Below are 23,689 nucleotides of genomic sequence, written 5' to 3' on the forward strand. Positions count from 1 at the left end.
CTCTGTCAGCGTCCCTAAAGCATGATGCTGTTGCAACGTGGGCTCATCTTAATCCAGTGCTCAAGTCCATCCGGGAGGAACATCCAGAAGTGAAGCACATCCATTTTATTTCAGATGGACCCACCTCCCAGTACCGCAACAAGACAGCGTTCTATCTGGCCTCGACAGTGCCTTTCATGAGAGGGTTTGAATACCGTAATTCCTCTAATAGTAACCGGGTCTCAAATACAAGCCGGGTCTCTATTAATGGCCGGGTGCGCTCTTGAGCTAAGCAATTATAAGCCGGCCTCCTAATACAAGCCGGGTTACTAATATACTGAGCTGCACACTGAGCTAGTTACTTGATTTCACTTTGAAAACGTTGAAATGACCAGTGACCACCTGTAATTGCACTGTTTACTATTTCATACAGTACTTGGTTTCAATAAATGAACCCAGTACATTTTACTGGGTTCAAACTGACACAAAATGTTGATTTATTCATTATGATCCGTTTGAAAATTTGAAATATAGGCCTCCCTCTTATACAGGCCTCCTCCTAATACAAGCCTGGTACCCGCTACAGTTGAAACAAATACAAGCCGGGGTTACTATTAGAGGAATTACGGTATGTCACCTGGAACTTCTCAGAGGCATCTCATGGCAAGGGTGCCCCTGATGGGGTAGGGGGTGCACTCAAGAACCTAGCAGACCGGCTTGTTGCTTATGGAACTAGCATCCCAGACACCAACACACTGCATGAGCAACTGGCAACACACTCATCTGTAAGGCTATACATGGTAACAGAGGAGGAGATCATTTCGGCCCAGGATTTGATTCCTCCATCCCTGAATACAGTGCCCGAGACTATGAAGATTCACCAGGTAAGTCAATGTGACATGAGGTTGAACAAGTTTGATTGATTGATTGAACACAATAGATTGTAGAATGGGTACAATACAGTACAGCTCAATACACACAATTGTTAAGGGGATGCAGACCAGAGAAAGACTTTCGTCTTGTTTACATCAGGGTCCCCCATTTTCAATTCATAATGACATTTATGACATACAGATATACAGATATATCATGGCATTTATGACATACATGACATACAGATTTGTGACATACACGATATGCAAATATACAGTACTGTTAAACAAAGATCCTAACAGAAAATATATACATACGAGGGGGAGACTGTACATTGGGAGGTGGTGGGTGGGGGGGGGGTGGGTGGGATGGGATGGGATGGGAGGGTTTGGACATTTACGGGGGCCAGTTTCAAATTGCAGCCTCCTGTAGGTGCTCTTTGAGAGCGGTTTTGAAGGTGGGTAGGGATTCAAATTTGTTTACAGCTGTGGGTAGGGCGTTCCACATTGATGTGGCATAATTGCGAAACGTGTTTAGACCCTTGTTTGTGCCGAATCTGGGTTGAACATGATTTGTGGAACTCCCTCTGGTGTTGTGGTCATGGTATTCACTGACCTTTGGGAAGTATTTTGACATGTACATGGGTACCTTAGTGGTGTAGTAATGTATCTTGTAGACCAGGCCCATTGCAAGTTGCTGTACTCTGTCGTCTACTCTAAGCCATCCTAGGTTGTCAAAGTGGGCAGGGGTGAGGTGGGTTCTAGGAGTAAGGTCAAGCAGTAGTCTGACCAGTTTGTTTTGTGATGTTTGTAATCTTGTTTTTAGTGCCTTTGAGGTGCTTTGGTACCATGAGGTGGAAGCATAGTTGTAGTACCCTTGAATGAGTGCTCCTGTTAAGAGTGTTTTAATTAATTAATGAATTGTCATAAATTGGCTTAACTTGATTGATTCATATGCTTTTTTAATACATTTATTATTTAATTTCTGCTTATAGCTGACATCTACAAAACCAGGGATAATCCAGACCCGGGACGTATCCTGCTTTTGCGGCAGTGCATGCGGATGCTTTCTCCCAAAAGAGTGCTCCTTCATAGGAGCGAATGTGGAGTCAGATACGGAGAATGCAGAGCCAGGACCTGTTTTGGAAGTGGGAAAGTGGGTCCTTGTGGAGTATGATGCAGAGTTGTTCCCTGGCACCATCACACAGGTATATGTAGAACTAGTTTTAGATATGGACACTAGGTTACTTGTTAATGGTAAATCCTGAGTCCTGTTTTGTACTTTTTCTTTTATCTATGTCCTTTACAGATTGTGGATGATCAATATGAGGTTGACACGATGAATTGTGCTGGAGAGAACAAATTCTACATTCCATCTCGGAGGTTCGATGGAGAGAAAGTGTGGTATCACTTGGACGACATCAAATGTGTCATCCCGGAGCCACTACCTGCCACATCCTCTGCACGTCATTTTAGTGTTTCAGCTGAGATCTGAATACACAAAGAAGTGTCTAAAACACTGGTGTGTGTAAATGCGTGTTGTGGGGTGGGGGGTTCTACAGGTCTAAGCATGTTTTATACATGACAACCAGTTTGTCATGATTGTGTCCTTGTTTTTTTATTTCATTTTGTACAGGCCTACTTGTTTTTAACCAGAATATACACATTTATCTGAGGCCTATATGGATTGTATTATCTAAGCAAGGTTCAGAGTTGCACATTTTGCGTTATCAGGCCTATAATGTATGTATATAGTGTGATTGTTTGAGTTATTTTTTGGTATTTAAAGCACTTTTTGAAGTATATGACCTGAACCAATGATTCTTCTATGGAAAAGGTTTTATTTGTTTTTGTTATTATTCTGTATATTGATTGCATCTTATTGTATTTTTAAACAGAATGTTGTTAAACAGAATAAAGTTGTGAGTTGAGCTGAACAAATGCATTTTTTTCTTAATTTGATTGAGAGGATATGCAATTTTATGAAAGCATCCAGTCACTGCAGTCAGTGAGCGTTGGCAAGCCCTGAAATAATCTCTCATTAAAAAGGTTCACTGTTAACTTGACAAATAGACAGTAAATTAGAGGTTTTCATAATTATGTAATTTGTTGTGTTACCTAAATTTTGTGATGCAAGTAAAATTACACAAATGTAATTGACTGCTTTGGTGTTTGTGGCTAATCAGACTCAGCCCTGCTGGTCTCTGACAAGAACAAGTTGCAGGTTGAAAAAACCCTCAGCTCGGAACTAGGCAAAATCTGCATATGGCTCGCTGATAACAAACTATCATTACACATGGGCAAAACAGAGTCCATTCTCTTCGGTTCAAATAACAAACTCAGCAAGACCGACGGCTTCTCAGTTGCAGTGGGTGACAATATTGTCACAAGGAAAGACGAAATTACCTACCTGGGTTCCATCCTAGAGGCAAATCTTTCCTGTGACAAAATGGCATCCAATGTAATAAAAAAAGTCAACCAACAAACTAGATTCTTGTACCGGATCTCCTCTCTGGTTAACAAGAATACCCTGAAGACTCTGGCAGGAGCACTCATTCAAGGGTACTACGACTATGCGTGCACCTCATGGTACCAAAGCACCTCAAAGGCGCTTAAAACAAAATTACAAACATCACAAAACAAACTGGTCAGACTACTACTTGACCTTACCCCCAGAACCCACCTCACCCCTGCCCACTTTGACAACCTAGGATGGCTTAGAGTAGACGACAGAGTACAGCAACTTGCAATGGGCCTGATCTACAAGATACACTATACGACTAAGGTACCCATGTACATGTCAAAATACTTCCCAAAGGTCAGTGAATACCACAACCACTACACCAGAGGAAGCTCAACAAATCATGTTAAACCCAGATTCGGCTCAAAGGGACTAAATACGTTTTGCAATTATGCCACATCAATGTGGAACGCCCTACCCAAAGCTGTAAAGGAATGTGAATCCCTACCCACATTCAAAACCGCTCTTAAAGAGCACCTACAGGAGGCTGCAATTCGAAACTGGCCACCGTAAATGCCCAAAACCCCCACCACCTCCTAATAGACAGTCTCCTCCCCGCCGTATGTATCTCTCTCTCCCACCCACCCACCCCCTCCTAATGTACAGTCCCCTCCCCATCATATGTATATACTCTGTCAGGATCTAGGGGTAACAGTACTGTATATTTGAATACCGTTTATGTCACAAATGTATCAGTACTAAATACCTATATGTCCCTATGCCATAAATGTCATGTATGTTGTGTATGTCATAAATGTCTATATGAATTGAAAATGGGGGACCCTGATGGAAACAAGACAAACGTCTTTCTCAGGTCTGCATCCCTTTAACAATTGTGTGTATTGAGCCATACTGTATTGTACCCATTCTGCAATCTGTTAAATAAAGTTTTCATTCATTCATTCACCAACAGGCTTGCTCTTAAGCCTCGAGTTGTGTCTGGCAACACTTAGCATACTTATTATCATTACCGAAATGATTAATCTAATTTCCGAAACCAATGTATCATTACCACAACAGCTGTTAATTTAATGTTTATTTAATTTAGTGAACAATTATAATTTGATTCTAAAAGCATGTACATGATCTATTTGTTATGTGCTTTCAGGTTTACAATGACATTTTAAGACAAATTCAGGCTTCCATGAAATATCACAAAAATTAGGTTGTCGACTGCAGAAGGTGTTGCGGTAATGAGAATAATATGACAAACTATTCTAAAAATGATTATTTAAAGATATATATTATTTCATAGTTTCAGGTATGTGTCTATGACTGTTAATAATCAATTCTTAAAACTGTGAAAATGTATACCCTTTTCTTATTGTCTTGAAGTTTTAAGACTGTTGCGGTAATGAGAATTTGAAGGACTTATTTTGGAAAATGTGTTCAAAAGGGTGTTAAATTGTAAATAAATATTTTCTAATTATTATTAACACTTTGATTGCCTAAGGCTAAATTCATGATATACCATCCCTTGCCAGCTCTATTTGTCTATGGAAAAGTTCCCCTTCTTTGCAGGGCTATAACTTTTTAAATTCTATTGCTAAATTGCCATTATTAGGGCCCATTCAAGGTCCTATATGTATTGTTCATTGTGTAGCAACGTTAAACTTTTTCATTCACATATTCATAGTAAAATATGGTCTAAAGTATAAGTATGTTTTCATCTCTTTCTGCAGCTTTCTCCAGAACGTGATTTATAGCCCCAAATGCATTATATTGATGATGAAATACAGTTTGGTAGGAATCTGTGCGAGATCAAAAATTTCAATTGGACGTACTTCTAGAAGTTTCTACGTATCATCTGATGATGACCGGATGGGCAGGGGATCGTTTATAATTCCGTGGGCAGCGTTATATCATTCATCCAGTGTGGGTGATATGTTCATCATAACAGTTTATATCGAACACGTTCAAAAATAACGCTGAATCTTACCGTATCTTCCTCGCGCCGTTGGATGATGAGCGAAAATATGATTCCGATCACAGATTTTTGAAATATTGATATTAAAGACGAGTTACGGCGTCCTCGGCAACTTGAGCATGGCGGGGAAGGACGCCTAAACACGTTTTTGGCACTTAAAGTGTTAACATATACTCCAGACCTGGCTTATAGTGCTTGGAAAGGACATTTGTTGATGTAAGTTTGTTAAAAAAATTATTTTTGAAATTTTGAAATCAAGATTTCATGAGAATCCGATTCAACCAATTAAAAGAAAACGGACTGCAACCAATCCCCAATTGTATGCCTATGTTGATTTTTGATTGATTGAATGGTAGTTTCATAACGTTTTTTCCAATTCACCTGTAGTTCTGCTACTTCATTTTCTCTCCTTGATGAAAAAACAACAGTAAAATAATAGGATTAGACCTTTTTTATTCAACCTCCATTCATTCAACACTGCATTGTAACCGTTCAATCACAAATCATTCTACAATTCAGAGAATCCGTGCAAAACCTGTTTTTGTACACAGGTCTGTAAACCACTTTGTTGCACTTCGCAAACGAACAGAATTTCCATCACAAGGTGGTATTGCACACAATTATTACAAGAATCTGTAGAATAAATGCTATAGCTTGGGTTTACACAGATCATTAACAGACAGCTACAAGAGGACAGAAGTCTAAAGCTTTGTTCAGGCTGTGGCACTAAAGGTATCTATAGCACCTTTACGTTTGCTTTGTATTTTACAAATTCAAAGATGGGGAATTTGCAAACCTTAAACTTTATTGTGATGATAATAAAACTATTCCTGCAAATTACATGCATGAAAAAACTAGTTTTGTTGTGCAGGTAAAATAAGAGCTGAATCTTTAAGGAAAAAGTAGAAATATTGCATCATATTTAAACTTTACTTGCTGCACATTCTGCCATTGCCGTTAATGCAGAGTTCACCAACATCTCTCGTGGACATTTGCTGTTTACCATCTACTGCCACAGTCTGAACGCAGCATGAGAAGCATAGTGCATATCCCTTTGCCCAAACAGAGGCTCAGTTACAACAAAGATGTGTTAGTTTAAAAATAAACAGCAATTTCATTATCACAATTTAACCTATCAATGGAATTAAACACAAAGGAATCTACAGTATATTCAAATCACAATACAACTTCAGCAATATCTGAGGAGAAACTAGCTTAGCGAGGGGCTGGTATGTTTTAACCACTGTGAGGTGAGTGAGGTAATGGAAGAGAAACACCTAACCTTGTTTAAAGCTGCACCCGGTAGTTTTGGGGGGAAGAAAACTAACCTCTAAAAAGGTCCAAATATAGTATGGGATATTTCTTGTATTGAATACATAAAGTGTTACAAAGGTTGACAGTGCCTCAGGAGGTAGAGCGGTCGTCTGGTAATCGGAAGATTCCTGGTTTGATTCCGGCTTCTCCCACTTTGTGTGTCAGTGTCCTTGAGCAAGACGCTTAACCCCAATAACTGCTCCAGATGAGCAAGTTGGCACCTTGCATGGTAAATGGTAAATGGACTGCATTTATATAGCGCTTTTATCCAAAGCGTTTTTACAACTTACGCCTCACATTCACCCATTCACACACACTGATGGTGGAGGCAACCATGCAAGGTGCCAACTTGCTCATCTGGAGCAGTTATTGGGGTTAAGCGTCTTGCTCAAGGACGCGTGAATATTTTAGGCAACCAACTTGTGTTTAGCGTTTCTCTGATTGGCCACTACGCCCATGTGACCGCGGCAGCGCGAGAGAGCTGCAGCGCGGAAATAGGCTGTCTATTGCCATTCTCTAAGACAAACTCTAACCTTAACCAGCTCCTTAACAGCGCCTAAACTTAACCCTTCTAACCTTAACCAACTCCGAAACAATGCCTAACCTTAACCTTAACCATAACCAACTCCGAAACCATGCCTAACCTTAACCTTAACCATAACCAACTCCGAAAGAATATTGCCATTCTCTAAGACAAACTCTAACCTTAACCAGCTCCTTAACAGCGCCTAAACTTAACCCTTCTAACCTTAACCAACTCCGAAACAATGCCTAACCTTAACCTTAACCAACTCCGAAACAATGCTTAAAGTTAACATGCCTAAACTTAACCGGCGAAAGAATGCACGTTAAAAAACACATTCACCAACCGCAGGATCCACAGCAAGGCAGCGCTACCAATTGAGCTAGTTCTGGATGTTAAAAAAGGGGGGATTACTGCTACATAGTGCTGCCGCGTCGCCGCGGGGGCGTGGCTAGATGCAAGTTGGGCGTGGCTAGACACAAGTTGGTTGCCTTTAATATTTAGGCTCCCTGGCACTCTGTTTGAAACTATACATGATCTGTGTGGCTGGGTGCACCTACCCTCCAACCACCTTTACCATACAAAGAAGTATCCTCTAAGTCAATGTTGGTTCACTTCATTTCAAAAGGCCAATTCCCTTCTTGGTTGTTGCACTGTTGTTGCACTGTCGGACTGGGGAGGGTGTGTAGACTACCACATGCCTCCCCTGTGGAGTCACCAGCCGCTTCTTTTCACCTGACAGCAAGGAGTTTCACTGGGAGAGCATAACACATGTGGAGGTTCACACTATCTCACCCCAAATCCCCTCCCTGCCGAACAGGTTCCCCGAACGACCAGCAAGAGTCGCTATTACAATGACCAAGACTCCCCCCAGCAGCTTCCCACCTGTGAATACTGCCATTTGTGTATTGGCAGACTGATCAAGCCGGCGGTACTGCTGACGGGAATTGGACCTGGGTCTCTGCAGTGGTAGGCGAGTGCTTAGACCTCTTTTGTAACTAGTTATTGTAGAGGTACGTTTTCCTTCTCAAAACTACCCTCTGCAGCTTTAAACAAAAAAGTAAAATCAGCAGGACTTGACCCCTATTATTCATGCGCTTTGGATCCGGGGTGGGGGGGGGGTGGGGGGGGGTTAGAGGTATAATGGTGGGACACATTACAGTGTATGTGTGTGCAATCAGTGGGACTTGGTCCATCTGATCCCTATATTCATGCACTCTTGATCAGTGCTTCTCAAAGTTGTCAATCTCAGGAACCACTTTTAAACCGGGGGACCAGTACGTATTGATATTGCTATGTCCAGGGACCCCATCCGTTGAAGATGATTTAGGTTTACATTAAAATCATAGGCCCCTACTTGAAATACAGGAAAATAGCCAAAACCTGTCAGCAAAACCAGGCTAGGGTCCACTCTGCAGCATACCAGGGACTGACACTGGTCCCCAACCCTGAGTTTGAGAAACAGTGTTCTAGATAGATAAAAGGTGTGTGACGGTGTGGTCAGTTGGTCTTAGCGTGCATGTGTGTGTGTTTGTGTGTGTGTTTGTCTGTGTGTGTATATGTAGTTTAGTTGACCACAGCGGATGAGGCCATCTTGTTGATCCCACACAGTCTGGATCCTCTGTACAGGTAATAATAACCCTGTATATGAGAGAGAGAGAGAGAGAGAGAGAGAGAGAGAGAGAGAGAGAGAGAGAGAGAGAGAGAGAGAGAGAGAGAGAGAGAGAGAGAGAGAGAGAGAGAGAGAGAGACAGTAGATTTCTTCCTGCTGCATCATCACAAGGGAAGCTCAAATATAATGTTAGCTCATTCATTATCATTATCTTTTATCATTATCATTATTATTATTATTATCAGTCACAAATTAATGCAAAGTCAATGGGGTCGAGCTCCTGTCTGTACAAGCTGACTGAAGACCACTGAGACAGTGCACACAAAGTAGATTTCAGTTGGTTTCAGTCAGCTTGTACAGATAGGAGCTCGACCCCATTGACTTTGCATTCATTTATGGCAACTATCCAGAGCTAGTATGAGGAACAGCATGGCTTGTGCTGAGAAAGTATTCTACCGATCAACATCATCATAGGCAAGGAGCCTAAGTGTTTCGAAAATCAGAACAATCCCTTTAAAGTGTGTGTGTATGTGTGTGTGTGTGTGTGTGTGTGTGTGTGTGTGTGTGTGTGTGTGTGTGTGTGTGTGTGTGTGTGTGTGTGTGTGCATGTTAGTATACTGTAGAGCTACAGTATGAGTAGGAATATTAGCTGATTTGTTATGATCTTGGAACAGCTTTGTAATGATTCAGATGTGTTCTCTAATATTGCTGCCAACACCCCCAATGTTGTTGCTGTGGATGAGGATCTCAGAGTAGTGTTGGTTTTACAGGAGTACATTTTTTTCTTGATCCACTTTTTCTCCTTCTTTTTCTGTTTTTCTCCCATCCCAATTTTAGTCGTGCCAATTCCTCCCCTCCCATCTTGATTGTTGCTCGCATGTGCCCCCCACTGGTCGGTGGTAGGGAGGGTTGAAGAATCCATCGCATGTCCCCTCCGATACATGCGGAGTCAGCCCGCCACTTCTTTTCACCTGCCAGCGCGGACTCTCATTGGCGAGGTGTAACGTGTGGGAGGCTCACACTACCCTCGCCATCTCCTGTCCTTGCTGTGCAGGCGCCCTGACCGACCTGTAGGAGTCGCTGATTACAACGACCAGATTACCACCCATCGACTTCCCTCCCGCTGACTCTGCCAATTGAGTCAGTATGACAGCGTTGGTGACGAGCGCTTAGACCGCCGCGCCACCCAGCCGCCCACAGGTGTACATTTGATTACAGCCTTTCAACGAAGCAACTGAAATATCATCAATATCGTATTCATGTTCAAACAATATTATGTTCAAATTTGTGTTGCTTCATTTGGGTGTGTGCATCTCTGCTGTGTGTTGCATTGTTGAGTATAGACATGAGTAAGCATAGACCTCTCATGTGCATAGACCATCTCATCGTAATCTATTACGCCCAAATAAGGAAGTCCACCTCTGCCTCTCTCCCGTGGTGATGGGAGAACGAATGGGAATGGGTTATTACAAGCTAGCTTCAGCCTGTGGTTCAACACAGCCTGTTGACCTTAAATTAAGTCTTCTAATATCGATTTCTCTCTTTGATAAGGCAGCATTTCATTCCAGCTCAGGCTCCCAGACGTCACCGTCACCGCCACAGTGTACTCTCGTAGCGCAACCTTCACTCCTTTAGTGTTAGCAATGTGGCTCTTAAAAATAGGCTAGTTAAAAAACACAAATAATCCTTCTGTAAAACTTAATATTCCTTCTCACTCCAACTGCACCATTATTATGACAAAATTACAGGTAAACAGGAAAGAAAAAACATTCATTTTCATCATAGGTGCAAGAGAGAAAGAGAGGGGAAGAAGAAAATAGATTTTTTTTTTTTTTTTAATGAACACCTGAGATTTATTTAACTACAGGTGAGTTACAAGCCGATGAATTAAAGCGGTCTTTGTGTTTCAAAATGAACTTGAAACTTGAGAGTTTAGTATAGTAGGTTGTTCTGTAAAGCATTGTCTTACCTGTTCTCCGTAGTCCTCACCCCAGCTGTTTTTGATGGCCCAGAATGGAATGCCTTTACCTGCAACCACAGGAATGTCCACACAATGGGAACATGACTCTTTACATGAAGAGGCTACACTGTAAAAAAGCCAGCAATGTTTCCGCTACGCTGACCTCTTGATCTTAGACGCAACCGCCTAATTGTCCTTGACTTTATGTGTCTCCGTTTCTCAAACAGGAAAAACATGGTGGCTTACATTATCTTTTTCCACCAGAACGGTTCAGGTTCATGTTTTAGGCTAAATGGGCCATGCAATTGCTGGATCTTAAATATATGCACAGGGATTAAAGCAAAAAAAAAATCTCCTGAGTGAACTTTTTTTCAGGCCAAGTCATATTCTTATTTTAACCTCCACTGTATTTTTTTTAATAGTTTTTAGCGTTTTAAGGGAGCCTACTCATTTCGTTTTTGGTCGATAATCCAATGTACAGTTGTCCACACCCCCCCCCCCCCACCCACCCAACCACCTCCAATGTACAGTCCCCCCCCCCTCCACCCAACCTACCCAATAGGCTTGGGCGGTATCATTTTTTTCATACCGTCATACCATGCTGACATAATACCCCGGTATACGGTATACGACGGTATGACTTTCATTTTCATCAGCGGGGGGGGGGGGGGGCTCTCAGAACGGTAGCCAGTTAGCCCGCACCATCCAGGTATCAACGTTAGCTCTCAGAACGGTAGCCAGTTAGCCAGCACCATCCAGGTATTAACGTTAGCTCTCAGAACGGTAGCCAGTTAGCCCGCACCATCCAGGTATCAACGTTAGGTCTCAGAACGGTAGCCAGTTAGCCTGCACCATCCAGGTATCAATGTTAGCTCTCAGAACGGTAGCCAGTTAGCCCGCACCATCCAGGTATCAACGTTAGCTCTCAGAACGGTAGCCAGTTAGCCAGCACCATCCAGGTATTAACGTTAGCTCCCAGAACGGTAGCCACGTAACCCTCTGCTGGCGCGTGCTGTGCACTACAATCAACTGTAATAGCAGTCTGTGACGTCACGGTATTGAGAATCATACCGGCGGGATCTCGAAATACCCTGGTATACCGTAATACCGTCATACCGCCCAAGCCTACTACCCAACCTCCTCCAATGTACAGTTTCTTCGTCAAATGTATATACTCTCTTTTTTAGACTCTTATTGTATCACAAACAATACTGTATTTGTAAATCTGGTATGTCATAAATGTATAGATGTAGCAGTATTGTCTATCTGTATGTCATGTATGTCATATATGTTATGATGAATTGAAAATGGGGGACCCTGATGTAAACAAGAGGAAAGACTTTCTCTGGTCTGCATCCCCTTAACAATTGTGTGTATTGAGCTGTACTGTATTGTACCCATTCTGCAATCTGTTAATAACAATCAATCAATCAATATTTAACAGATTGCAGAATGGGTGCAATACAGTACGGCTCAATACACACAATTGTTAACCCATTCTCTGCCACGCTTATATCCATCGCCGTTTGATCTCTGCCAGCACTGTAAGTCTATGGAGATGTTCACCTTCTTTGCAGGGCTATAACTTTTTAAATTGTATTGCTAAATTGACATTACTATGGCCCATTCAACATCGAGTATCTATCGTTCAGGATGTAGGAACGTTTTACTTTTTCATTCACACATTCATACGAAAATACCGTCTAGAGTATAAATATGTTTTTATCATTTTCTGCAGTATTTCCCAGAACGTGAGATATAGGCACAAATGCATATATTAGATCATCAAATGCAGTTTGATACCAATAGACGCTATATTAAAAATTTCAACTGTACATGGTCCTAAGGGTTATGACTGATCATGCGCGGGTGAACGGAGGGGGGGGGGGGTCGTTTATAATTCCATGATAGTCGTTAGATGCTTCATGTAGTATGGGTGATATATTGATCAGAGCAGTTTGTATCAAACAAAAACGCTGAAACTCATGTCAGTCTCCTCGTACCGTTGGGCGATGAGAGTGGAGCAAACAAGATCCCAGTTATGTGGTGGGGATCTAGGCGATCCATTTCCGGTTTGTATATTACTAATACACGCCCAAATCATGTCGATTATTGAGTTATGGCAAAGATCCATATCCACGGTGTGTGTATTGAGTACCGCGACGATATACGAGTGGCCGGACGGAATAGGGAGACGCACCGGGATCACAAGAGATCCACTTCCAGTTGCAACTCGCCGATCAGCCACCAGGTGGCAGTATTGAAGCGTTGCAGAGTTGTGCTGGCTCACACAGCATCAGACCAGCCTCCGTGATGGAAATATGAATACCATGGCGAAAATATGAAATTATGATCAGAATCACGTCGTACGCCGTTATTGGCAGAATTCGCATGAACTTGAAACCCGTCGTGCGACGTTATTGGCGGGGAAAGGGTTAAGGGGATGCAGACCAGAGAAAGACGTTTGTCTTGTTTACATCAGGGTCCCCCATTTTCAATTCATAGTGACATTTATGACATACACAACATTTATGGCATAGGGACATACATGACATACTACAGGTATATAGTAATGTTAAATTTGTGACATATACGATATGAAAATATACAGTACTGTTACCCATAGATCCTAACAGAGATTATATACATTATGATGGGGAGGAGACTGTACATTAAGGGGGGTGGGTGGGTGGGAGAAAAAAGATACATACGGTGGGGAGAGAATATACGGTGGGGAGGAGACTGTCTACAGATACACCTGTGTGATGTTGCTACGGAGTTAAGCTAATAAAGGATACTCGTCACAACCACAGCAGAGGACTCACGTATTTGTACTGTGAAGTAACACGACAATGACAAATGTGTTGTTTCGGTTTTTCTTTTTGACATAGTTGCAGAACACGGAACAAGTTAACAACTCACCACCGTCTACAGCCCCCGCATCATACTGTAGCCTAGCCAGTCTCTTGAAACACTGCTATCTTCAAACTTCCATTCCTCTCGAAACTTTATTTTGTTGGGTGGTGCTGCTCATCCTTTTCGTCTGAGAACACCGCGGTGGGTTTTCTTTTTAGTGGCCGGCTTACTCCTTCCATTAACGTTATTATGCTAACGTTAGCTAATCGGTATAGCAGGCGTGCGTAATGTTAGTGCAAGCAGGTGGTGGATGTGACGTCGGTAAACAAGGAGAGAATTGACGCGCGAGGGCTGCAAAAAAGGCGACTGTCGTAAGACTTGTGTTTTCTGACATGCGTTTCTACTATTAAGTATTATTACATTTTCATATAACAGGCTGACGGGGGCGGCTAAGTGGCGCAGTGGGCAAGGCGCTCGCCACTAGTGCAGGAGATGCTGGGTTCGAGCCCAGCTCTCGGCATTGCTACCAGCTTGGCTGGTCGTTCATACTAACACAATTGGTAGTGTTAGGGGTGGGAAAGCTGGTGGGTGGGTCCTGGTCGTTGTAAACAGCGACTCCTACAGGTCGGTCGGGGCGCCTGCTCAGCGAGGAAAGGATCTAAGGGGGGTAGTGTGATCCTTCCACACGTTACACCCTCATAAAAAAAATAAATAAATAAAAAAAAAATAACAGGCGGACTCCGGTAGAGCCGTCACGCCTCCGCTAACCCTTCAATAAACTTTGTGGTCCGGGCATAAATGTGTCCATAAATCCATTTATTTAGATCCAACAGTCTGAATGTATCTTGCGATTATTATACATTTCTCTCGAGTCGCTGCGTGCGTCCTGCCATTATTGCTCGCCATGACTGCTTGGCGCAGCAGGAAAAAAAAGCCCCTTTTCATATTTGACGCCTCCGATTGGCAAAAAAAAATTTCAATCTGTATGCATCTACAAATCATATTATACCAGGTAGCCAATTGACGGGAAATCCGTCAGACTCCGAATCAAATTGACGGAACTCCGAATCAAATTGACGGAATTCCGTCTCAAGACGGAACGCTTTAATGCCTGTATGCAATGCCTAGTTTGACAGTTTGATCAGACTTTCGGGGGCCAGGTGTGTTGCTTTGGACGGATGCAATTGCGTGAAGTTAAAGTTCACTTTATATACTAATGAGGTCTGGTGAACGCACCGCACCGACCCCTCCCAACTCGCCACACCACTTCCGTCATGCACCGCGTGGCTGTGATAGTTTTAATTCATTGATCTGTTGTCAATATCTTATATATCTTCTGTACACTGACGTCAGATGTCTCTGTGTAAACACGGGACCCGATGAAACGGTCTCTGTGTAAACATAGGGCCCCATGAAACAGTTCTGGACACAGGTGCATGATCATATCAGAAGCATGCAAAAGCACACACACACACCGACACACACACACCGACACACACACACTCACACACACACACACCAACACACATGCACACACACAAATTATATGCCGTCATCTGATAAAGAGAGCGGAGGAATACAGCCCCTCCTTTCCCCCATCTAAGCAAACACCAGCACACACACACACACACACACACACATCACACAGACATCAATGCATAACACACCGAGAGACATACACACACCATCTGATAAGGAGAGCGGAGGAATACAGCCCCTCCTTTTCCCCATCTAAGCAAACACCAGCACACACACACACACACACACACACCACACAGACATTCATGGATACACACAGAGAGAAATACACACACCATTCTGACGAGAAATGTATAAATGATGTGACGATGTATTGACGAGACCACCACTTGGCACTGGCTCGCTCGGTGTGCGGAGGTGCGTGGTCCGGATTGTGGTCTACTTGTGCTGTGACGGTTCAGTAAAACTCTGCAGACTGCCATCTGACTCTGTCTCGTCTCTCTGTTCGCCTCGCCGACATTCAATAAAATAACTATGAGGGGATTCCTTTCAAATGGGGGCTCGTCCGGGATTGGTGATCGGAAAGAGGTGAGCAGAGACCGAGTAGATTATCTGCAGAGTTGGCACAGGATGAGTAGATCATAATCTGTATTTTTTTATTTTTTTGTTTGTCTTCTTGTCCGTTTCGTGCATTTCTCCTGGGACGGACTGACGAGTTGAATGGCTGTGTGCGGCAGATCGGATGACGGACCCCGGGGCTGTTTCTTCAATGACGAAAGGTGAGCAGAATACCAAGTTTCTGCAATTGGAAATTCCAAATTTAAAATAGGTTTGTCATTTGAATGAAATATGCCTGCGTCTGCGAGATCTGTGGACTGTGTGGACTCCACACAGCAACTGAATGGTGGACTCAACAACTGAATAAATTACTGAATTTAAATAATTAATTGAAATAAGAATATTAGAATAATAGATGAGGAAGTGTAAATTGATTGAAATTATGCAAAATGTGACTGAACTAAAACTGGACTGTCTTAAAATATGATTGAAGTTATGCAAAATGTGACTGAACTAAAACTGGACTGTCTTAAAATATGATTGATATTGTGCAAAATAAGACTGAACTGTCTGAGCTGTCTTACATAGTATTTCAGGCATGTACATTATGCGAGAGCGGTCAAGCATCATTTCCATATTTTACAGGTCCTGGTTAGGGTTAAATCAACGTCAGTTTATTGTTATTTTCTTTTGTGTTTTCATTCCTCTATGAATATACAGTGAATCTTGATGAGTGTATCCTCGTGTTCGTTTCCTGGGGTATATTGGGTTATATTGGGTGATTGTAATTAGTATTACACGTGTTTTGATCTATGGCCTGCCCATCTACGGCCCTGACGACACTGGACGCTACTGGATGACCACTGGACCATCTAAGTGTCACGTGTCTCTGCTATACCATACGCTTCGTGCTATGTTTGCCTCTGGGCCCCCGTATAGTTAAGCTTCACGCTTATATGATATACACGCCCTCTTGGATTAAGTGCAGGTCTGATGTATTGATGGCAGTATTGGTGGTCATCCGATATGTAGGTATATGTCCGGAAATGTACTCTATTTGTTCCTGACCTTGGCCTTTTGACAGGTCCATGCTTAGTGTATGTCTTGATGATTGATGGTTGTGTCATATTGTTGGGTGCACAATGAATTGTTGTGTTGACATATAGATTTATATGTCAAAAGGGGGATTGATAGTTTTAATTCATTGATCTGTTGTCAATATCTTATATATCTTCTGTACACTGACGTCAGATGTCTCTGTGTAAACACGGGACCCGATGAAACGGTCTCTGTGTAAACATAGGGCCCCATGAAACAGTTCTGGACACAGGTGCATGATCATATCAGAAGCATGCAAAAGCACACACACACACCGACACACACACACCGACACACACACACTCACACACACACACACCAACACACATGCACACACACAAATTATATGCCGTCATCTGATAAAGAGAGCGGAGGAATACAGCCCCTCCTTTCCCCCATCTAAGCAAACACCAGCACACACACACACACACACACACACACATCACACAGACATCAATGCATAACACACCGAGAGACATACACACACCATCTGATAAGGAGAGCGGAGGAATACAGCCCCTCCTTTTCCCCATCTAAGCAAACACCAGCACACACACACACACACACACACACCACACAGACATTCATGGATACACACAGAGAGAAATACACACACCATTCTGACGAGAAATGTATAAATGATGTGACGATGTATTGACGAGACCACCACTTGGCACTGGCTCGCTCGGTGTGCGGAGGTGCGTGGTCCGGATTGTGGTCTACTTGTGCTGTGACGGTTCAGTAAAACTCTGCAGACTGCCATCTGACTCTGTCTCGTCTCTCTGTTCGCCTCGCCGACATTCAATAAAAGAACTATGAGGGGATTCCTTTCAGCTGCATCTCCTGATTTTCTCTTCTAAGGAATGAATAGAATGCAGTGCGTTGCTGGACCGTGGGGCTTGCGGTGGAAATCCCCTCAGTCATGTGCTTTGCAACACAAGTGAGTTTCACAGACTTCTCCAACTCTGTCACACAGGCATGCTGTTTGATGAATGTAGCTGGTGGTATTAGTGACACATTATAAATAACGCTTACTTATATCTCAGCTGTGATTCTGGACTTCTGTTAGTGTGTAGGGTGATATGTGCAGGGGTGCGTTGCTCATGGGACGGGGTTGCACGCCGTGCAACCGGCTCTGTGACCAGAAGCACGCACATGCACGGATGTGCATGCGCGTGCACACAGGAATGCTCTGCACTCGACTGATGCACCAACTCGCTAAGTACCCACCTAGCTACTTTGCATAACAATAGCGCAGGTCGTCAGGTGTGTTCAAATACGTTCTCAGATACATTCACACAAAACTTGTGTTACATGCCATTCGTTCCAATTAGGCATTGTCTTTAGTCTGTGCGTATGCGAGGGAACATTTATGCGCATGCTCGGGAGCGCGCGTGCACGTGGTGTCATTAAAACAGAGTGCAACCAGCTTTGAAATCAGCAAAGATATGTGTAGTCTGAATTGTAGGGTGTAGGGTGACATGTGTAGGAGCAGGGAGGTGTATGTCACTTTGTCACCAGTGGTAGTGGGTGTGTCTGTCTGGAGGTGTGGGTGGGTCACCTGGAGGTGTGGGTGTGTCTGTCTGGAGGTGTGGGTGGGTCACCTGGAGGTGTGGGTGTGTCTGTCTGGAGGTGTGGGTGGGTCACCTGGGAAGTTTCAAGTTTCAAGTTTCTTTAGTGAAGAAGGAAGTGGGAAGAAGGGTAATTAATATCACCTGTGCCTAGGAACCATTCACCTGTTTGTTTGTTACAGAGGGTGAGGCAGGGTGCCTATATTTCTGTTGACCGCGCTACGTTACTCATTAACCATCGAAATCCATATACCATCTGCAAGAGCATGTAACCGATTGCTAAAATAAACACCCTTGAATTGCAGCTACGGACTCAGGCTCATTCATTCGACTCGCGTGTCGGACAGATATCCCTGCCCAAGCCCTCTCTGCGGCTTTTAGTTGTCACTTTTAAATAGTCGCTCAACAACATGTATAATCTGAACTGTTAGTGTGTAGGGTGACATGTGTAGTCTGAACTGTAGGGTGTAGGTCGACATGTGTAGTCTGAACAGGGTGAAATGTAGTAGTCTTACGGTCTCCGTATCCCACTAGCAGCACAGCATGGTCAATCATCCAGGAATTACAGAATATCTTCATGGGGTGAGACACACCCTTCCTGTAGAACTGTGGATGGTTACAGAAAGAAAGAAAGATAGAAAGAAAGAACAAACAAAAATACAAACAAAAATAAATTTGTTGAAAATATGGATATATTGACTATAGAGCTGATCACCTGAGAGGAGAAATACCTTGTGAAGTAAAAAATATGGACTAAATTCGATCTATAATCGTTACAGAAAAGTCAGATGAATTTCACATAATGTGTTTCCAGTTGAAGTCCTGATACATGATACTTGACTCCACAGGTCCTTACATTATTGCACCTTGTGTCATTTTCTTAACACATTGGGTGCCACGCCCCTTTGCCCAGATAACCCCTTGAGTGCCAGCACTTTAGTCAATGGGAGGTCGGGATATTTGCGAACGCTTAAACTATACGGCTATGGTTCTAAAACACCCCTCGCTTATCAATGACTTGCTTGCAGTCAACATGTACGAAACAGATAGTTTTCTCATTGGTACATTTCCGTTTTATACCGTTTTGAATACGAGTAGTTTCGGAGAGTTCTAGTAATTTCAGAGAAATTCCGCGATAATAGCCCTTTAGTGGAATACACAAAACACGTTGTAATTTTTCTGCTGATTTATGAATCGTTTTCAAATAAATGCTAGATTATCGATTGTATATGTGTACTTATGCACGCTAGAGAAGCGGGCTGAAAAATATATTATCCATGACCTGGTCAGCGCTAACGTCATACACACACACACTCACAGACATGTTGTGATCGCTATGAAAAAAACATCTGATTAACCCAATACTGGTAAAATAGAGTCCTTACCTCACATCAGATATTCTGCAAAAAGATTCATCCAATTCCTGATCGCCATTCCAAATATTGATCGTGTTTATTGATCCAACGTTATAGTCCGAAACACATAATCGACGCTGCTCTGAGGGTCCTCAGTCAATCTGGTAACACGATACTGCATGCCAGAGATGGGAAAACCCTGGACCGGACTTTTTTTCTGATGCACATGGCCACCCAATCCAATCCAATGATGTGCATTACCATCCGGGAGACGATAGGCGGCGGTATTTGCCCTTTTCGAGCTCAGACCCATTCACAATGATAAAGTCAGGCTGGATGGATGAAAAATTAATGGATATCGCTAATAAAAAAAATAGCGATTAAATAATGAGAAAACTCGTCATTGGCACTCAACACATGGCGAGTTAGGACGACTAATCTCGTCGTTGGCACTCAAAGTGTTAATATCAAAAATTATATTTGTTATTTTAGATGAGAAAATTGGCACACTTCTCTAATGATGAGTGCAGAAAGCTTAGAAAATAAATGCAGTGCTCAGCATGCGGTAATGCATACATACAGTCATTTAAGTCTGAATAATGTGCCTCCAGTTGCACCAGTGAAGAAGAGTTGGTTATGCAGACATCTTAAAGTTCTCCTTAACAATATCTTCATCAACTAAATGTTTTTTCTAGTGCTGTCAGGCGATTAAAAAAATTAATCTAATTAATTACAGGATTTGTAATTAATTAATCTAATTAATCGCATTTTAATCGCATAACCATTTTATGCCTGATATTCTATATTCTATAATCATATTTCAAATTGCATGTGTCCGGATGGCAGAATTCAGTACTGTATCTACAAAACCTTCTGTTTAATCATCTTCCATCTATTAATTTGTTTAGATTTTTCAGGTCTGGTCAATTTGAGCATGGTGTTATTCAGTCAAAGATAAAAACAATTGTATTGATATTCTCATTTGGTTCATTACAATTTACTCAAAATAAAATGTTCATTCAATCAATCACAGCGCAGATTGATTGATTGAATGAAAATGTTATTAACAGATTGCAGAATGGGTACAATACAGTACGGCTCAATACACACAATTGTTAAGGGGATGCAGACCAGAGAAAGACTTTCGTCTTGTTTACATCAGGGTCCCCCATTTTCAATTCATAATGAATTGTAAGTAAGGGTGCAACTTGCACCGTGCAATCTAGGGCTGGGCGATATGGCCTAAATATGATATCACGATATTTTCTGACCTTTCGGCGATACACGATACACATCACAATGTTTTTCTTTTTTTCCCCCAAACAATTCATTATGAGGCTTACCAAGACAATTTGAGTTTGCAAGCTAACATTAAAGACTAAATAAAATACCCATGCATTTAGCATTTTTATATTATATATTAGATTTAGATTATTGGATTATTAGATTATATATTGCATATATTTAGCAATGAGATATTATATGATTTAGATATGAAATATGATTAATTGAAAATGGGGGACCCTGATGTAAACAAGACGAAAGTCTTTCTCTGGTTTGCATCTCCTTAACAATTGTATGTATTGAGCTGTACTGTACCCATTCTGCAATATGTTAATAAAGTTTTAAATCAATCAATCAATCAATAGCATTTTAGCATTTTTATGAAACTACTGTATATTTGTATGTCTCTAAATGTTTTGATGAATTGAAAATGGAGGACCCTTATGTAAAAAAGCCGAAAGTCTTTTTCTGGTCTTCATCCTCCAGTCCACTGTTGTTGTATTGAGCTGTACTGTATTGTACCCATTCTGCAATCTGTTAATAAAGTTTTCATTCATTCAATCATTCAACCGGCAACAGAATAATTTTGATTGACAGTCGAGTCTGCCAATTACGTCACACCGCTTCCACCCGCCCTGCTGTTCTTAGCACCAATCGGCAAGCGCTATTCGTTTTTTACATTCCAGAATGTCCTCCATTGATTTTGACGAGAGCTGAACAACAACAATGTTAGCTCGCCGCGGCCGACGAGTTAGATTACCAGCGCACCGCAGCATGACTAAACGAGGCATTATGATTTTACTGCAACAAATGTTATAATAAAAGCCTTTCCATACATCTGTCTGATTGAAAACTTTATTAACAGACCGCAGAATGGGCACAACTCGAGAGTAATGCTTGCTATCTATGTCGTCCTCGGACGTTGCTATGTTCGGGTAAATACGCTGATGTTATTGAACGTGTAACTATATAACGTTAATGCCACAAAACGAATGCATTTGTTAGTCATAAGTAGTAACTTTGATGCAGTAGTGTGTTGTTCAAAAGTTTGAACGTGTGGACCAGATTGACGCGACACAATCCTCTTGGGCAAAACATCACGATATCCACGATACGTTAAAAAAGTGTATCGTTAATGAACTGTACCCGATATTTATATAATATCGTCATATCGCCCAGCCCTAGTGCAATCCATTCTTTGTGGATCTAGCCCACAGTATTTCTGACACTGGGAATACATTCCCTGAGATTCATAGAATCAGATACCAAGAACATGCAAATGGACCATTTAAAAAAAAAAGTCTGTAAATGTGTATTCTACATTCTTATGGAATGAATGAGATACAAAAAAAAAAGTATTAAAAAAAAAAAAGTATTAAAAAAAAAAAAAAAAATGTGAGTTAATTTTCATAACGCGATAATTTGCTGTGTAATTAATTAATCTAATTAACGCGATAAACTGACAGCCCTAGTTTTTTCATGATCAACCAAATGATTGTTCACATGTGGCTTTTTTCTGCAAAATGGTTTAACATTGTCAATAACTGTTTCCCTGTTACCTTTTGACCTGCCTGGTTGAATACAGGTTAAATAAAATAATAATAATAATAAATGTTTAATATTTGACAGCCGTGCACAATCTGTTATTTCACCTGCATGGCAAAGGCATTCAGGGCCACTGAAGCAGGTCCGTTCTCAGCCAACCAAGCAGCCATTTCTGACGGGGAGGAAAATTCAAAATCATTATATTCCAGAACTCCTTTCAGCCACATTATCATTGTCTGTGTTTCTTTCCCAAACCCCCAAACACCAAACCATCTCACTAAGTCAGAAGGCAAATTAAAAGCAATCCAAGTATAATTTAATCTGAATATCCACCCGCTTCCCTCCTAACCAACCAGTCAGATGCAGGGAGAAGAAAAACAGAGAGTGGGCCAGAGGACTCTCCCCTCACTCCCCCTCCTCTTTCTCTGCGGAAGACTTTGCCATATTCTTTGAGAAAAAGGTAGAGAACATCCACAGCTGCTTCTGCCAACACCCACTTACTGCTGAATCAAGTGCCTCATCGTTCATCTCCCATTACAGACGCCGAAGCATTGACACTGGTAATGTTGAACCGTCGCACTACATGCCAGCTGGACCTGATACCCTCCCCACTCCTCCAGACCAGAGCACCAGACATCCTCCCATTCCTAACTGCAACGATCAACTCCTCTCTCAACTCCGGGGTGGTTCCCACCTCCCTAAAACAAGCCAGAGTCACACCGCTCATCAAAAAACCAACCGTGAACCCCACCGACATAGATAACTATCGCCTTGTCTCTCTTCCTTCCTTCCTCTCTAAATCACTTGAACGTGTTGTATCCAACCAACTCACTGATTATATCTTACAGAACGACCTCTTAGACCCTAATCAGTCAGGCATCAGGACTGGTCACTCCACAGACGGCCCTCATAGCGGTCACAGAGGCTCTTCACTCAGCAAGAGTGAAAGGCCTCTCCTCTGTCCTGATTCTCCTGGACCTGTCAGCAGCCTTCGACAGTCAACCACCAGATCCTCCTCGCATCCCTTGCAGGATTGGGAGTTGTAGGCTCTGTGCTGTCATGGCTGTCATCCTACCTTGACAACCACTATCAAGTATCATGGAGAGGTACACTGTTATCCAAGCTCTGGGGGGTCAGAACCAGTGGTGCAGTCGTGCTCACACTAGGTTACACTCCGTGTTACCAGATCACTGAGGCAGAAGTACGCGCGATCGCGCACGGATGTGTATCGCGTG

General features: G+C 42.3%; 1 protein-coding gene across 1 annotated transcript in view; it reads right to left on the reverse strand.

The window, feature by feature from the left end:
- Positions 1–7,852: 7,852 nt before the first annotated feature.
- LOC311238049 (cathepsin F-like) overlaps positions 7,853–23,689 on the reverse strand; it is a gene marked incomplete at its 5' end in the record, with an annotated part of 42,171 nt that continues 26,334 nt past the window's right edge. The window contains 4 exons of the mRNA XM_084326013.1: positions 7,853–8,777; positions 10,718–10,776; positions 18,786–18,876; positions 22,562–22,626. Of these exons, the coding sequence (XP_084182139.1) occupies positions 8,703–8,777; positions 10,718–10,776; positions 18,786–18,876; positions 22,562–22,626 (290 nt within the window). The 3' untranslated portion in view covers positions 7,853–8,702. The remainder of the gene's footprint in view (positions 8,778–10,717; positions 10,777–18,785; positions 18,877–22,561; positions 22,627–23,689) is intronic.

This window comes from Notolepis coatsorum (assembly GCF_963971535.1).
Source record: "Notolepis coatsorum genome assembly, chromosome: 12".
In the NCBI taxonomy this organism is placed as follows: Eukaryota; Metazoa; Chordata; class Actinopteri; order Aulopiformes; family Paralepididae; genus Notolepis; species Notolepis coatsorum.